General features: G+C 32.8%; 1 protein-coding gene across 1 annotated transcript; it reads right to left on the reverse strand.

Moving 5' to 3' along the window:
• Positions 1-8609: 8609 nt before the first annotated feature.
• Positions 8610-9476, reverse strand: LOC149031028 (uncharacterized). The gene is made up of 2 exons (XM_089176882.1): positions 9057-9476; positions 8610-8707 (listed from the first exon to the last, which is right to left on the reverse strand). The coding sequence occupies exon 1, from the start codon at positions 9361-9363 to the stop codon at positions 9058-9060; it is 306 nt and encodes a 101-aa protein (XP_089033008.1). The 5' UTR covers positions 9364-9476; the 3' UTR covers positions 8610-8707; position 9057.
• Between the last annotated feature and the right edge of the window lie 9674 nt (positions 9477-19150).

The raw sequence follows: 19150 nt of genomic DNA on the forward strand, positions 1-19150 counted from the left end.
CTCGATCTAGATCTTCCTTCGTCTTGGTCTCGACAAGGATTCCATTTTTTGAAATTTTCTTCACATTGCAGATCTTAATTTTTTCCTTTGTTGGTGCCATATTTGCCATAACCGTTTTCTTGGTCTCTTCGCTTGTTGATATCTTACTTTCCGTAGTCGGATAGATAGCGACTACGTGTCTTGTTGTGCTGGTTGTCTTATTTGCTTCCTTTGGAACAGCAGGGATTTTGAGTCGGTCTGCATAGCTAACTGGTTTTGTCTGTGTTGTGTTACTCTTTTTTATTTCATTAATACTGTTTGTTGCTACAAGTATTGCTTGTTCTAATTTTTGTAATTTATAATCAATTGATCCCTCTGTAGGTTTGGTCTTCTTAAGGATCTCATTCTCTTCTTTAAGCTCCAAGATTGTCTGGAGCATAGCAGCTACATTATTTTTTATTTCATTGAGGTCATCCATAACGATTTCGTCGACTTCAATGTGTCTTAGGTTTCTTTCGAATCGTTTGAAACCTTTGAATTTCTTTTCTAAATCATTTTCTTGTTTTTTTATTGTTTTTTTTTGGCACGTTGCCTTCGATTTGCTGTTCTTCATCACTGATTTCCTTCCTTTTTTTAGCTTTTATTTTCCAAACGGACGCGTCCTCAGCGATTTCCATTGCTTCAGCTGAGCTATTTTTCAGAGGCGGGAATTCCATCACCCTGATTTGCTTATTTTTAAATTCACTATTGTCTGTGGAGCGCTCTGATAGGCTGCTCGACATCAGTTTGTCCAAAACGGACAGTTTCTCACTAAGCCGCTAGGCGGCGCACCACTCGCGCGGGATAAACTTCCGACCGGAAAGTTTATCCAAGATGGCCGCACAGTAATCAGAGAACACGAATAAAGTTTTTCGCTTATGTTTCTCTTTTCACTACCCAAACTAATATAAATTATTATATTAGTTTGATCAGAATTTTTTACACTTTTCACTAATCACAAATTTATAATTAGTAAAAACAATTTTGCACAAGTTTCCTCTGTTAAAATACGGAGCGACGTGGAGACATCCTTCACACTTAATCCAGGGGGCGCTAGTAGTACGTACTAGACTACAAGTTTTCAAACCGATCAATTATATATTAAACAATTTTTACAATTTACGCACGATGATTACGATCATAAACAATCCATTTCTCATCGCCAGTTATGATTCACTTCAAAAATTGGTTCGCTCTGACACGTTTCAGTAATAAATGGCAGTTATTTTTATTATTCAGTAATAAACTTGAGAGAAAGTTTTTATGTTATGTGGGCTATTATAGCGCGCTTTTTCAAGCCATCTATCAAGGCTTTAACCCCTAAATTTTTGTCTGTCATTTAGTAAATTGTTTTTCTTCCCTCCGGGCGAAAAGCGTGAACTTTTCTCCCGCTGTTCAAAACGAAGTTGCCGCTTTCCGCCTACGTCGAGCAGAAAAAATGTATACTCACCATGGGCAGTAAATAAGAAAGCCTCAGAGCACATGTTTGTTAACCTCGGCTTCGCCTCGGCCAACAATTACATGTACTCTGAGACATTTCTTACTTTACCTCCCTAGGTGAGTAATATACTATTCTTAATGTTTAAATAATAGAATAAAACAGTTTTTGTTCATGTACCTCGTGATTTTTTTTTAAATTAGCTTTTACACCCCTTTGGCGCGCTCTGCCGGCATTTTAACCTCTAGCAAACTGTCTGCCAATATTTTTTCGCGAGTCCTTAATATAAATACAAGCTTTTTCCATAATTAGAATCCGTGTACCTTATGATTTTTTTCACACCTAAATCTCACGTTTTCAATCGTACGCCCCCGCTTTAGGCCCCAGTTTTGCGATTGCAGACTTGCAGATTTATGTTCAGTTATACCAAAGCTACCTTTTTCAATAGAAATGAATCTTGAACCAGATAAAAGCATTTTTATGTAGCCAGCTCTCTGTCTATCACATAACATCTTCCAAACTTGCACGGCGTTTTTACGTTTTCGAAAGTAAAAACGTAAAATATAACGAAAGTGCTCACTTTGGTTTTCCATTTTTAATTTTATAATCTTTCGCAAATCACATTACATTTGTAACTTAAAATATTTTGGAATGTCAGCTGTTAACTTAAATAGAAACTACGAAATGATTCATATCGCTTCCAAAACTTTTGGCGCCAACTATAGAAAAACGACATTATTTTTTGAACAACCCAATAAATTATACTCCTAAGCTCTAAGTTTTCAAACCCACCTTCCCCGAGTGTTAGATCATGCAATCCGCGAAAAGTATTATTTTTCAATCAAACAAGAATGAATTAAGTATAAGACTTCCTAACTCCAAACCTCCAAACCTATCTCCTAACCGATCTACCGCGAGTTTTAGTTTACGTAATCCGTAAAAAATGTTCAATCTCCGAATCCACTATATAACTCCCGACTATGGCAAACATTCAAATTTGTAACACATAAACGCCGAACTAACAATCCCTACAATTCTAAATCCGTATCTATATTCCAAAAATTAATATTCTTAAACCTGAGGCTTCCAACTTGTACCTTTCCAAATCTATCCAACTTGAATTTGAGAATATGTGTACTCAATGGATACAAAAAATCGAATAAAAATACTTTTTATAGCACTCTAACCTCAAAATGACAATTTTATACCACATTTTGAGGTCGTGCTATACCTACATGAGAAGGTAGCAAGAGGCATATTTTTCCATTTTTTTTTTTTCAATTTATTTAAAGCGATATAGTCTTTGCAAGTCAATGTTATAAATTTTTTACGTTATTGTATGTTATAACAAACAATTGTACGAATTTTAGATTTTAAAAAACGAGAAATTAAAATTTTTTAGGAGCGGACCCCAATCCCCTATTTTCCCTGGCCGCGACTAGTCGGTCACGGCTAGTTTCAGCGTCATTAAAATATTGTATAAAACTATTGTGGAAAGGGGTTTTCTGTTATACAGCCATTGCATTCGCACGGAACGCGTAAGTTTGGACAAAACGCAATGTCTGTGCCACATTTTATTGAATCTATCTTAAGTTTTCTGTAAGACTTCTTCAAACGATAATGAACAAATCCGCATTATTTTTCCGCATTATTCATACAAACTTTCTTGAAATATTGTCTACAATCTTTACAAAAGGTTTCTGCAAGGTTTTTACAGAACATTTTTTCATCAAGTTTTTGCAAAAAATTACATATTTTGGAAATATTTTGAAAATATTTCCAGAAGATATGGCAAAAGATTGCAAGAAAGTTTTTAAAAATGTTTTGAGAAATATTATTTGAAGAGTTGCTATAAACTTTACAAAACATTTTAAAGAAATGAATAAAAAACACTTTTCAAAGTCTTTTTGAAACTGTGACGTCCCAGAAGGGGATGTCAAGGAGCAAGAACAATTCTAAAGATATTTTTCTTTGATCCGGTCACGCTACCAACGTTTATTCGGTCGAAAGAATATATGCCCTATTTTGGGTCAGTCTGTAAAGCCAGTACTTTACCGGGATCTGGGCTAAAAGGGTGAAATCTATTAAGCGAGTAAGAGATAGTGGTTTACCCGATATTACTATTGTCTTAAGGTGGTTAAGAGTCCCCGAAAGATGGTCTTCTGTTGGTGTTGATCGTCCGATTTGAAACTCTTAAAGTCTTTTAATGTTTAGTGCCGTGTTATAGGTTACTGGATTCGGTTCTTGCAAAAGCACTTTGGTTACAGAACAGAATACGAATTGATTACTAATATAGATTTGTTAACTAATTTTGAAAATATCAGATTATAGGAAATACAAAGATTCGTCGCAGCACTCGTCATCGGTACAATACACCTTTAACACACGCACGCTATCGGTACAATTCACTTTCAATATAGGCACGCGGTCGGCACAATCCACTTTTAGCATACGCACGCCGTCGGTACAATACACTTTTTATATCTAACAAAATGCAAAGAGAGGTATACGAAGAACAATTGGCTAATATGAAAACTTATATAGCTGATCTACAAAATCAATTAAAGACCGTTAAAAATGATTTTAGTCATTGCAGGAAAGACGAATATAAGGGGCTTAGGTTTCATTCGTTAAATGCTTATATACTAAATCCCCCTCTCTATACCGCTTCTTGTTCTTTCTCTTTTCGCGTACTTCACCTTAAACTACACCTTCGTTTTAAATCCCCACTTTGCACTATCGCAGAGAGCAACAGATTTCATGATCGAAGTGTTCAAGATCACGTACGCAAGAAACACACACGCACACACACATACATTTTCCCACTTCTCCATACCATCATAGGAATAAAAACATCTTTATTCAATATAGAAACATATATTTAAACTCGTAAGAAGATCGTTTTTGACCTATTCTAGGAATATCGATTTACATCTATTTATATGAAAACACCTTTATTCTGTGTTTATGTGAGAAATGTATTTATTTCATTCTAGAAATACTCTCACTTCTTCATATCATAACAACAGAGAATGACAGTTTTTATTCTTTTACTTAATCGGAAAGACATATTCGCTTATCCTAGAATATTTACTACATTTCTAGAACCATCTCTTTTCTTTTGTTTATATAAAGAAATCACGTATTTATTCTATCCTAAAAATACTCTCACTTCTTCATATCATAATAACAAAGGATTACATTTCTTATACTTTTACCTAACAGAAAAACATCTTTGCTAATCCTACATGTGATCAACGAATGCCAATATCGATGGTCGTTCATGAAAGTAGTTATAAAATAAAATTAAGAATACAAATGTATATATATTACAAGGTACGAATATAGCTAAATAGTAATTAGTAACCCACATAACATAAAAACTTTCTAAAAACTTTCTAAAACATTTCTTGAAAAGCTTTAAACTTTTCAAAAAGGTTTCTAAAAAATATTTCTACAAGGTGAAAATGTTTGCGTTCAGAGACTTGCCAAAGATTACTTTATCAGTAAAATATTTTAGAAATGTTTTAAAAATATTTTTGTAAAATCTTTTATGAATCTTTTTAAAAATATTTTAGAATGATGCCTGCAAGGTTTCTAAAAGATTGTTTGAAAATATTTTACAAAACTTTCACTAAAAGATTTCAAAACCTTTCGTGTTGTGTGGGAAATCACTTATAAATAGGACACTCGCACAATTGGCGTAACAAAGTTCGAAATTATTCGTCACTAGGACGTGACAAAACATTTGATGAAATATTTTTCATAATGTTTTTACAAAACTTCTTTTGAAATATTGTGTGAAATCTTTGCAAAAGGTTTCTAGAAGGTTTTCTAGAAATATTTTTTCATCAAGTTTATGCAAAAAATTATATTTTTTTGAAATATTTCGGAAATGTTTTCAAAACATATCGCAAAAGATTTCAAAAAAGTTTTTAAAAATGTTTTGAAAAATATTATTTGAAAAGTTCCTATAATGTTATATATAATGCTATATAGTTAAACTTTTCTTCACGCATGTTTTTCGTTGAACATATCTAACTATGGTATATCCTGTTCATACCAAAAATGAAGAAAATTGATTCGTTTTCGAAGCTAGAGCAAACTATGCTTTAAAAACGTGGTTCAACTAATAAGCTTCGTGAAATTTCGGTTTTTATTTTTTTTCTCAGAAAATAAGCAACTTACAAAAAACAGTCTTTTTGATCCTGATAATTTTTCTAAAAATCCGTACCATGACAGCACTTTTGTGACTGCAAAGAGCCCGGCTAAGTGCTATGAACGTTACTCGATCCGGGCCTTCAATTCCGAACCAAAGAAGGGATTTTCTTTTTTTTTTAAAGAAAAACTAAGTAAGAAATGACACAATACTATATAAAAGTTTCGTCACCGCCGCTGTCACAGTGTTAAAAATTTCTAATCAAAGAAGGGATTTTTATTAAAAAACTAACCGAGAAATGGCTTTATCAAGATGTTAATACTCCTAAAAATGTTTTTATTGCAAATGATCTGGAAAATGGAAATGAAATTGAAAATAATGTTAGAAAAGAAGTTCTCGATTAAATTTCTTCTCTTTGACACACGTATATCTAGCATTTACATTGATGAATAAACCTATAAGCGTGTATAAAGCATAAGAAAATCGCTCTATACCACACACTCATAGGGAGAACTCCTATCACATATATTATCTCGCTACTGCTGCTAACTCACAGCTGCTACCTTTTCTTCCATCCTTTTCTCTCTTTCACCCCGCAATCCTATTATTCTCTCATCCATTATACGTGAATAGCTGACAGCTTTAAACGTGCATGCTTTATCTTTTTGCATCTGTATAAGAGCTTGCATGTTGTGTAGGCGAGATAATACAGGGTTAACGGTGTTGGTGCATGTTGTTATTTAGAGATGACGGCAAGCAGTGATGCTAAATACTACGCAAGCTACCATCACGAGGTACTACTTTTCTATCAAAAAATCCAGCATAATTGCTTACTACTGCTGAACACGCTGGACGATATTATACAAGTGTATAATATCCTCACGGACGACTCACCGAAGACGAGTTTAACCCTTCAGTATCCACGTTATTCGGTTCACCTTCTTTACTCTTGCCATGAGAGAAAATCTCACGGCTTCTGCGCAAGCGCATCAGTTTTTCTTTTTTCATAAAAATCGTAATACATTTTAATTTCTGATAACAATAAAATAATTTTATAACTTATAATGAATGAATGTGAATCTAGTAAATAAATTAACTTTTAGAATATAACAAAAATTAACTATGTTTTAAAATATTAAAAATAATAAAATAAGTTTTAAAAAATAAAAAAATGTACTTGTCAAAAATTAAAATATCTATAAGCGCATTTTTTCTTAACTAAATCACAACCGATTCAAATTTTTTACGCTAAGTAGATTTGCGTGTTTATGTAAACAAACATGGCCGCAACCGTCTAGCGGAATCATCGGAACGATGCCGAATACAGACGAACAGCGAAATTTTCCATCCATTGATACTCTTGGCATGAGAAAAAATCTCATAACCTCCGAAAAAATTTTTTTTTAAATTTATAATCAAAATGAGTAATTTTTTATTATACAATTGAAAAGAATATAAAAATTGCGGAAGGTAAAAAATATTTCAAGTGGCCTTCACATTTGAATTTAAATAAATAATTGAGATTGAAACCGAGCATAAGTAAAAATCTCATAGCGTGGGTACTGAAGGGTTAAATATACAACGTTTTTACAACATAATTAAAAATTAATATTACCTCATTTTAATATTAACAACTTTTTTTCAAGATCGAAACATATTATTTCAAATCTAATAAAACTATACTACATAGTATAGAAGAGAAGAAAATAAAGAAGTAAAAAATGTTTTAATAATGAAAGTAATGTAATGATTAAATACTCACTTTTGCACAGATAAATTCTTGATTACGGATTGCAATTATTTGAATCAATTACATACAGTGCTTTTGTTACTTGCAAACTGTAATAAATGTATTGATGACTTCTAATACCAACAGCTGTGTCCTTGATATAGATCACTGTACAGCAATGGTGTATGTACATGTACTGTATATAATAATGCCAACTACCCAAAAACTGAAACTATAAAATTTTTTATGTTGAAAACAATCAAGTAAATGTAAACAATTTACATATAAATAACAGACTATTCGCAAACAAATGTAGGTAATATATATATAAAATAAAAGGGTAAGGAAGAGAGGGGGAAGTTGGTGGCGGCATTTGTAGACCTGAAGGCGGCGTTTGACTCGGTAGACCGGAAGGTTCTGCTGCGAGAAATGGAAAAGAGAGGGATAAGAGAGGGGCTCAGGGAAAGGGTGAAGGAAGTTTATCAGGAAACAGCAAGTAGGGTGAAGGCGGGAAGGGAGGAAGGGAATAGATTCTGGACGGCAGAAGGGGTCAGGTAGGGTTGCCCAATGAGTCCGATATTCTTCAACATATTGACAGCAGATTTAGAGGAGGAATTGATGAAAGGAAGATGGGGTGGTGTAAGGGTGAGAGAGAAGAGGATAGGCTCATTAGCGTACGCGGATGTGGTCTTGTTGGCTGGAAGAGAAGAAGAAATGGAAAGCATGCTGAGGAGGATGGAGGAGTATTGTGATAGGAAAAAGTTAAAGGTGAATGTGGAGAAAACAAAGATGCTAAGATTTAGGAGAGGAGGGGGAAGAAATAGAGAAATAGACTGGAATTGTAAAGGGAAGAGGATAGAAGAGGTGAAGGAGTTCAAGTATTTTGGCTATGTATTCAGAAAGAATGGAGGACAGGAAGTGCACTTGAGGGATAGGGTAAAGAAAGAAGGGGCAGTAATGAGGCAGGTATGGGGATTAGGGAGAAGAATGTTCAGCAAGGACTGGGGGAGGAAGATGTGGCTCTTCGACACGCTTCGGACGGTGTTAAGCTACGGAGCGGAGATATGGGGGTAAAATAAAAGAGATAAACTGAGAACAAGAGCGTGGAAGTATGAGGAGAAGTTAAGGATTCATTCTGGTTTTTACGCGGAAAAAAGGCTATTTTCACGATTTTTTTTTAGGCTTTGTAGGATACATATACATATGAAAGTTGTTGGGTATGATAAATACACTCCAGAAGTACGAGAAAAAAATTTTTTTTTATTGTTTTTAACATATTTTAACATTCAAAATGGCTGACAAACGTGAACCCTTCAAAAGTAGGTATGCTTTTGGCGGGCATCGAAATTTGAGAACGGTTGATCTAAAACAAAAAAATTAAACGGTTTTATATTCAGTACGACAATGGCTATCGGGTATGCTAAAACTATCAATTTTTATGAAAACAAAACAAAATGACGGTCATTTTTCGAAAAATAAAAAAAATCGTTGATTTTTTCGCACTTTTTTACAAAAAAAAATATAGTAAAAATTAATATTTTGACTTGGTTGTAGCATGCGAGATAGCTATTCATGTGTAGAGTATGTGGTTAAAATTTCAGAAGGATCTTCTGAGTAGTTTCGGAGATATCATGCCCGCCAACCGAAAAAACGTTGTTTCGAGAAAAACGCGTTTAGTTTTTTTTTTTAATTTTAAAAAAGTCTAACTTTACCTTATTCTGCGATGCCTGCACCATACAGTATGCCTTCTGCTTCTTCAAAATACTCATTATCTTCGACTCTAGCCTTTTTTCGTTGTGTCCTAGCCTCTTTTAAAGCTTCTCTGCTCAAACGATTAGCTGAGCGCACACGCGTGTTGTCGCGGTTACTAGCGTAATTGACTGCGATAGGGCCAAGTTTTATCACCAAAACGTGCATTATTTTCAGTATTGGATCAAAATCTTCGTTGAATATACAAGCTGCCAATTTACAAGCTATTTCAACAATTTTTTTACCATTAAATAGGTGTTTAGGCACCATAGCCCAAACGCATTTGTTGAAGCACTCATTATTATTTTAAATGTGTGGCCACCTAAACATCTTTCAAGTAATTCTTTTTTTGTCAGGTCAATATCAACGTTTTGTTTTTTGCTGCTATATTCATGCAGAGACATTTCCACTTACACCATGGCAGATAGTTTGTCTCCTCTATCTGTAATATCTCTATGTGTTTGGGTCGCAAAATAATATACTTAAACTGCTCGGATCGTTCTAAAATTTTTGTATGATAATTCTACATATGTCTACTTTCGAAAAATGCAAAAAAAAAAAATTGATTTTCCCAAAATGATAAACCAGAATAAACCCTTAAGGAGAGGAGAAGGAAGTGAGTTGGCGAGAGAATGCTGGAAGGAGGCGCGGGAGAGAGAAAAGGGGGGAGAAGTGGAGATTCCCAAATGGGAAGAAGGGAGGAAAAGGTTTAGAGAGAGGATAGTGCAGGACAGGAAGGAGGTTGTTAAGAGTTGGGAAGAAATTGAGAAGGAGGAAAGAAGGCGGCAGGAGAAAGAAAAGTGGGAGAAAATACAAAGCTCCAGATATAATAAATAGTACAAGCTAGTGGTAGTGGAAGGGTTACCAAAATATTTGGAAGGCAAGTGGAGTGAAGAGAGAAAGAGAAGAGTGGCGAGATTTAGATTAGGGAATGAGATGAGGGAAAGGAGATACTGGGAGGAGGAGGAGAGGAGACGATGCAGGGTGTACGGATGAGAGAGAGAGACGTGGGAGCATCTGTTGGAAGGTTGCATCAAAACGATAGGTGAGGAGGACGGGAGAGGAATAGAAGAGAAGATAAGAGATTTTTGATGAGAGTGGAATAGGGGAAGAATGGATGAAGAGGGTTGAGAGTATAAGAGAGGGGAAGGAGGGACAAGGTTGGGAGTGGAGAAGGTAGAAGCGGGGGTGTGGAACGAGTGGAGGGGGAAAGGAGGAAGAGAGATATGAGGGAGAGAGTAGTGTTAAGATAGGTTAAGGATATAATTGTAAAAGGAGTGTAACTCTTCGGGGAAGCAGTAAAATGTATGTATTCTATTCTTCTATTCTATATAAAAATAAAATAAAAATATTAAAAAAATATATATATGTAAAAAAAGTGTACTTTCTTCCGTGTGATTACGCGCGCTTTCATGAGTAAAAAGGTAGTAGTAAAGGCGTTATGTGTATAAACCTGATTGGATATACAAACAAGAGAGACAAAGGAAAGACGTAACGTATATAGATCAGATGGGATATATAAATAAGAGAGAAAAGACATTACGTATACAAATCAAATTAAATATTTAAAGAAGATAGATTTAACGGACTAAGAAAGTGAGTGCTAAAAGTGAAGAATAGACATAATAGTCGTTTTTCGTTTCAGGTAATATTAAATTGTTCATTTTGTAAATATTATATATAGAAAAATGAGGTTGACATAGAAATAAATTCGTTTCAGAACAACACCTTGTGCTATTCTTGACCGTTTTGTCTGAACCACTACTATTCTGGTCTTATAAAATGACAATTATGTCTATAAAATATGTTATATATATATGGGGCATTCCACGTCAAATCGGCCACTTTTGACCGCGACCCCTTTCGATTTGGCTGAAAGTTTTTTATCCTATTCTACCCTATGAAAAACAATTTTCAGAATTTTTTCAAATTTTTTTACCAAACCCAGAAAAAATTATTAATTTTTGAAAAAATGGCTTTTTTTTAAATGGCTATAACTTTTTTTAAATTCAACCTATTGGGAGGTTTTTTTTTTAATTTTTTGTTTTTAAATGTACTTTTCAGAAAAAAATACAAAAAAAGTTTAAAATTATGAAATCCATGAAATTTTCGCATTTTTTGAGAAAAACCGTTATTTTCTCGAAGTTCGCCATTTTTCATTTTTTTTTATTTTCTAAAAAAAACTAACTAATTCTGCGATTATCCCCGCCAGTCCTAGAGTGGGCTGAGTTAGTTTTTTTTTTATTTGATTGAAAAAAAATTTTTAAAATTTTTAATTTATTTTTTTTTAAATTAAATTAATGCATTTAAACAATTTTACTATATTATATACTTAATTTATAGTCTCAAAAAATAAATTTTTTCAAAAAGGAAAAGCAGTATTTTTGACTGATGGCCACGTATTAATCAAGATATGAGCTGTTCAGTGCACACATCGATTAACTCCACTTTTTGAAAAATATTATATAATATTACGTAATAAAATACTACTGTGTAAGAACGTAACAAACGACTCACGTGTATTCCTGTAAATTCTTTTCTTTTACAAACAATCTATAAAGTGTAATTTACTCTTATCTTTTAATAACTAAATACTGAAACTATCAACAATAAAACATTTCAATTTCTCCATCTACTAAAATCAGCTAATATGTGGATATTGATAAAATTCCTCGCACAAGAAAAATAAATATTTATTCAAAATTACAACAACAAAAATATCTAATATTAAAGGTTTCAACGTTATAAAAAAAAATATATATAATTCATAAATAATTAAATTAATTATTAAATTTAAACATATAAACGTACTATCAATATTAAAATATATTTCTACTTGTACTTCTATCTAAACAGTTAAAAAGTATGAAATATTGATAACATTCCTCGTACAAAAGAAAAATAAATATTTATTCAATATTTAAAAAAATATAATAATTATAATATAATTTAATAATTATATTATAATATAATATAATAATTAAATATTTATATTATATAAATATAATAGTATCATAATTATAATAGTATTTAAATTATAAAAATAAATTAATAATTATTATTCGATTCATTGAAAGCAGTATTTTTGACTGATAGCCACTTATTGATCAAGATATGAAAGTCTTGACCAAAAAATAATATAAAGAATTGTAACGATAAAAGAAATTCATAGTCCAGTCAAAATAGCCGTGAAATCGGGTTTTCGGCCTATACGGCTGAAAAAATACGGAAATAATCAAAAAAATGCGTACAAAACTGTGGGCAAAGTAAAAAAGTTCTCAACCACCGGGAAAGGGGTGAAAAAAATTAAAAACTATCCCGAAATACGATTTTTGGATTATATGTTGAAAATATCAAAAAAAGTTTTAAATAAAAGTTGTAAAGCATAAAATTTTAGGCCTATCTCTTTCAGACCATTTTTCCCCTAAAACGCACCCTTTCACCCCTACGACGGTTTAAAGTACTAAAAAAAATGAAAATTCAATAAAAAATATAAAAATTGGACTTTTTTAATTTTTTTTTTTTTTAATTATGTTTAAAAAACCACAAAGAACAATCGTAGGGAAACAAAAAATTTTTTTTTTCATCCCTTCTATTAAAAATCAAGGGGTGAAAACGGTTTTTGCTCGATATTTCGCTTAAAACGGGTTATTTAAAAAAATTTTCTTTTTCATATGAATTTTAAATTTATTTTTTAAATTTTGGTGTTGAATTTATATTTATAGATATTTACCTGCAAGAAATATCCCAATTTAAAGACAGGCAATTAGTCCCTTAGTCCTACGCCTTTGTAGAAAGAAACAGAAAATGAAGCTATCTTGCTCTTACTCATTGTGACATAGGTCGCAATGGCACACATGCGTAAACTCTTAGCTTACATGCGTGCAAGAGAGATAGACAATCTATTGTTGGCTTCATCTCAATGAAAACAGTATAACGCGATAAAACACTTTTTTTTATAGCTCGAGAGTCTCGCGCGCATCTGTGACAGCATGATAGATTTTTGAAAATATCTCAAAAAGTAAGCGAGATAAAGCGATTTTTTATTAATTATGTTTTGTAGACAATTTTATTTGCTACAAAAAAGGTCCAGTACTAAAATATTTTATCTCCCTTACTTTTCGAGATATATTAAAAAAATATGATTACTCTCTTACCTGATATTTTTTATTAAGTTTCACCACTGACAAGGACAGCGCAAGGTCTTGCCCTCTCGGATTTTGTTCAAATTTTGCAGGATGATAGATTTTGCTTCCCTTTTTACGAATATATATGGTTATAGGGGCCACTACTCAATAATTTTTGAGATATTTGCAATTAAAAATGCTTATGATGTTATCTAGTGTTTAAATTTACTTCTCAAGTAAGCAATGGTATGTAATAGGTTTAGGATAATGACAACGATTTGGCGATTCGTTTCAATAGTGGCCGAGTCTTTTAGGGTTCGAATCTTGGGAGGTAAATTTTTTTTTCTATTTTTATATGTAAAAATACATAATAGAGTTTAAATAAGTTGAAAATGAAATGTCCTAAATGACTACAAGCCTTATAAGAGTTTTATTTTTCATTAGCATTTGTATATGTTCTAAATTCTCACTATTTTCAAAATAAACTTTAATGTGTACTGATTTTTGTCTCTGAATATCTTTTGAACGCTTAATTTAATTGTCAAAACATAAGACACCATTTTTATAGAGCAGTTAATTTCCTACAAAAATTTGTATTGTGCACTTTTTAATAGTCATTTATTGTCGAGTTATAAGATCCATATACAAAAATGAAATTTGTCTAAAAATCATCAAATTTAAATTTTCAATATCATTCAAATGGTGAGGTTTACGGAAAAAATATAAGATACCTTTTTTGTAGAGCATTAAATTTTCTACAAAATTCGTCTAAAACATTTTTCTGTACAATCAATAAATAATGAGGTATGAATTTTATCTATTAGACTAAAAAAAAAATAAAAAACTGCGATGCGGAGGAACTTCCTATCAAAATTAAGAGCTCATATTTGGTGAGAATTCTTTTAAGGTGTCTAGCAACCCATTTTTCCGTGGCACTTGACAAAGTTGACCCACCCTAATATATATATATTGTTATGCCTCTGTAGATTATTCTTATTCTTTGAACATTATCTTTCAAAGTTGCTGACAGTGGTGTTCACACGCTAGCGGCTGGGCAGAGCACACCTTATTGCCTGTTTGTTCCCATGGCGTAGTGATACTTAGGATTGCGGTGTATGTTCTCTGGCACCTTTTTGGCCAGTTACAGAATGGTACTCATAGAATAAACTACGAATCGTTAAGCATTCCTAGTTACAGAATTTATTTGAGAATAAATTAAAGAATCGTAATAAAGTATCTTACGTTAATTTTATGTTATAAAATTAACTCCAGAATTAATAATAACAATTTAGTTAGCATTTAACGGTAATAATTAGTTTTCTAGTTGAAGTGCGACTTTACGTTATCAAAATAAACAATTAAATGTGACTATAGTTTAGACATTAAAATCTTGTGTTAGTTATTTTAAAAGAAAGTTAAACCTTCTCCCAGGGCATAACATAAAAATTGGTGGCAGCTAAAAAGGATATCTTGAGTCAGTGCATCAGAAACAATTGGAAATATGAGAACGGGCATCTTAATGTAAGTAAGATTAGGTTATTTACATATGCAAAACGGCAATTTCGTAAATTATCGCGACATAAAAATTTATTCTGACGAAAGTGAAGAGCCTAGTGAAAATTCGATAAACTTGTCAGAAGTGTCTTTCAAAATGTCAAAAACACAAGAGGAACTCCTAGCTATTATTGATTCACTACAAAAACAAAATAATCTATTAAATAAGGAAGCTCAAGCTCTCAAGGAAGAAAAGGAGGAAAATGAAGAATTACGAAAGATGGTGCAATTATTACGAGAGCAAAACATTAATTTAAGTGCGCAGTTGGAAATTTTTACAAGAGAAAAAGATGAAAAGCGGGAAGGTAAGAGTACACACGTTCCCAGTGAATCAGGTTATATAAACTCTTTAACACTAGATTTACGAATTGAGCCAATTTGACTCATTGAACATTTGATTATTTTATATATTTATAAAATTTAAATACTATTTTTTGAAAACTTATTGGTTTTTAGTTACGTAATGAAATATACGTAAATATTAGTTCAATTCCTTTACTCAATCCTTTATTCAAACAATGTTATTACGTCATTAAAAAATAATGAACAAAACATCCGTAAATCTAGTGTTAAGAATGAAATATTTGAAATCTCATTTAGAAGTAATCACAGAATTTGACGGTAATAATATATCGGTCGAAACCTTTATTTTCGAAATTAAATCAATTTTTAATGAAGTTCCGGAAGAGTCGCGAGTGTTGTTCATTCGATTAGTCATTTCAAAAAAAGTAGTTCGTTACGCTAGAAAGGTGATTAACGGAAATGATATTCGATCACTAGAGGACTTGATTCAAATATTACGTATTAATTTTGGGGAAAAAAAATCATATGATGTCGCTTTATTGGAACGAAGTCAATGTCAACAAAATAACCAAAGCGTTCAACAAAACTAAATTACAACAAAAGGTTTAATGATTGCCATTTAAATGTAAAACGTGCGCTTAATAATAATTCAGAATTTGATGCGGAAAACCGAATGTTTATTTTAAAGAATGAAGAAAGACAGGGTCTCGCTCAATACGTACGGGGTCTTCGCGCTAGTATTAAATTATTTGTAAAATCGGGCAAACCAACCACGATTCGAGAAGCTCAAAATCTAGCATTAGAAACAGAAAAAGAAGAATTGATTTCAAAAATTATTTATAAAAGGACTCCTGCCAACAATTACAAGGCTTCGAATAAATCACGGGAAAACAAAAATGCGAGGCCATTAGGTCAAGGAATTCCACAGAAACCAGCGCAGGAAAACAAATATGCTTGTCATAATTGCGAAAGTTTTGGACATTTTATGAAAGTCCTATTAAACGACGAGTATCATATCAAAATTTTCCATCACGGCAGGTACCAAACGTTCCACCAAATCAGATAAAATATACTTAATGTCAAAAAACAGAAGAAATCCAAGAGCAAGCTTCATGCTCAGAGTCGACACCGCCGTCGGACAGCGAAGTCATTCATTCCTGGCAGACACAAAAGCAGCTGTAAATGTTATTAAATTAAAATGTACACTAGGGTTACCAGTAAGAAAAATCAACGCAGAAATTACTAGAATTAATGATATCCCAATTATTTGTAATCAAGAGTGTAAAATTACAGTTGATAAAATAGATCATATTTTCTTAGTAGTTCCGAATGATTTTCCGTTAGAAGAAGATGGAATAGCAGGTCGACCGTTTTTAGAAAAAGAAGATGTTATAATACTTACGAAGAAAAGAACAATTATTTTTAATCGGGATCAATCACAGATTCTCAAGTTGCGATGTAAATATTCAGTTGAACGTGGTCAGGTATTAAAAGAAAATACTCGACTGTCTCACATTATTAAAGCTAAAGAGAAAGAGAAAATTTGGGAAATTATTGATTCGTATCAGGATATTTTTTATTTACCGGGTGACCCTTTGCCTACTACAAATTTGGCGGAACACACGATAGAAACAACAGATGAGATTCCTATCAATGTTAAACAATATAGGTTTCCACCTACCCAGCAAGAGGAGATTGCCCGACAAGTTGAAGAAATGAAGAAGAAGGGAGTGATTCAAAACTCAAGTTCCCCTTACAACTCGCCATTATGGATTGTACCTAAAAAACGGGATGCATCAAATAAAATAAAATGGATAGTTGTAACGGATTTTAGAAAACTAAATGAGAAAACAATTCAGGATGCATACCCGATTCCCAACATTGAAGAAATTCTGGATCAACTTGGAAATTCCAGGTACTTTTCTGCTTTTGATCTTGCAAGTGGATTTCACCAAATTGCGGTAAATCCAAAGCATCGTATGAAAACGGCATTCAGCACACCCCAAGGTCATTTTGAATACTTGAAAATGCCTTTCGGCTTGAAGAATGCTCCAGCTACATTCCAGCGAATGATAGATAACGCTTTAAGGGGACTTATTGGAAAGGTATGTTTCGTTTACCTCGATGATATCATTGTGTACGGAAGAACATTGGTTGAACATAACGAAAATTTGAAAATTGTGTTCCAGCGATTAAGAGAAACTAATTTGAAACTTCAGCCTGATAAGTGTGAATATTTAAAACCCGAATTGCAATATCTAGGTCACATCATTACTGAAAATGGAGTTAAACCAAATCCGGAAAAATGTAAAAGTGTTTTAGAATTTCCAACTCCGAAAAATATTAAACAAATAAGACAATTTTTGGGAATGACCGGATATTATAGAAAATTTATTAAAGATTATAGCAGGAAAGCGAAGGCCCTAACTGATTTGTTACGGAAGGATAGAGAATTTTATTAGGGACAAGATCAAGAAAAATCATTTAATCTTTTGAAGAAAGAATTGTGTTCAGAACCAATATTGGCATACCCGGACTTCACTAAGGAATTCATTCTTACAACGGATGCTTCTGGTATCGCCATTGGTGGCATATTATCCCAAATAAAAAACAATCAGGAACATCCTGTTGCATACACTAGTCGTGCTTTAAATAAAGCAGAGAAAAATTATTCAACAACTGAACAAGAATTACTAGCAATTGTGTGGTGTGTAAAACATTTTCACCCATATTTATACGGAAGAAAATTTAAAATTGTTACTGACCATCGACCTTTGGTCTGGTTAATGAACCACAAGAACCCTCATTCAAGATTAATGAGATGGAGAATAAGTTTAGAAGAATATGATTATGAAATATCCTACAAAAAGGGTAAACTCAATACTAATGCTGATGCATTATCGAGAAACCCTATTTTTGTATTTCGAGGAATGGATGCTGATACTTTATTGGATTCAGCATCAGAAGAAGAAGATTCGGAAGAGTGTAGATCAAACAAGAAAAGAAGAAAGAATATATTGGATCCAGGTTCAAGGAAAAGGGTACGTACTCGAGAGGACGACCCTACGGACGGCGACGAGGAACCAGCAATCCTAGCCGGTAAACGGAAACGGAATCCAATAGAAATGGATTCAGAAATAAATAAAAAACGAAGAACAGTGGAAACAGAATGCGGAAAAGGTAGTGAACAAAATAATCAACCTGAAGAACATCATCAAGAAGATCATTACCCAGAAGATGTTGGAGAAAAAGAAGAAAATGAGAAAGAACAAGAAATTATTAAATTAGGAAAACAGTTATATTTGACAAGTTCAGCGATACCCGAGGGCAGCGTTGATGTGTCATTTGTCCGAGATAATGGGGGACAAACAATAGAAGTTTATCTTGAAGAAGATCATGGGGAATATCATGTTATCGTCGAGGCAAATTCACAAACATCAAAAAATGAACTGAAAGAAAAAATTAATGAATTGATGTACTCAGCCGTTGCTGAAGAATTCAGAGAACTTCACATCGACCACAATCAGTGTGCCCGATTAACGGGATTTTCCAAGAAAGAAATTGAGAAAATCTGGAAGGGAGTGTTTTGCCAAGGAAATACTACGGTTTTTCTACACGATAAAGAAAGAATAGTACCTAAGAAAGAAGATATCGAGAAAATATTGAAGGAAAATCATGATAGTCTCCTTGGAGGTCATGGTGGAATAAAGAAAACATATTATAGAATAAGTGAAAATTACTTCTGGAAAACTTTAAGAAGAGACGTCGAAGCTTATGTAAAAAGATGTCAAATATGTCAGAAAAATAAGGTCAATAGACATCCTACGAGAATGCCGATGATAATTACAGACATTCCTAGGAATTTCAATGATAAGATTGCTATGGATATTTGTGGACCATTGCCATTAACGGAAGGACGCAATAAATATATTTTGACAATTCAAGACTGCCTGACTAAATATTTCGTGGGAATACCAATTCCGGACAGTACGGCTTCAACAGTTATAAATAAATTTCTGAAGCATTATGTGGGTTATTTTGGAGTACCACGTAATATATTGACAGATAGAGGA

Source organism: Polistes dominula, unplaced genomic scaffold (genome assembly GCF_049000335.1).
Source record: "Polistes dominula isolate Pdom_NZ unplaced genomic scaffold, Pdom_raw_medaka contig_12, whole genome shotgun sequence".
NCBI classification, from domain to species: Eukaryota; Metazoa; Arthropoda; class Insecta; order Hymenoptera; family Vespidae; genus Polistes; species Polistes dominula.

Bases quoted from the DNA above. Each gene is read 5' to 3' on its own strand.
- LOC149031028 (XM_089176882.1), bottom strand. From the start codon at position 9,363: ATGGTGCCTAAACACCTATTTAATGGTAAAAAAATTGTTGAAATAGCT.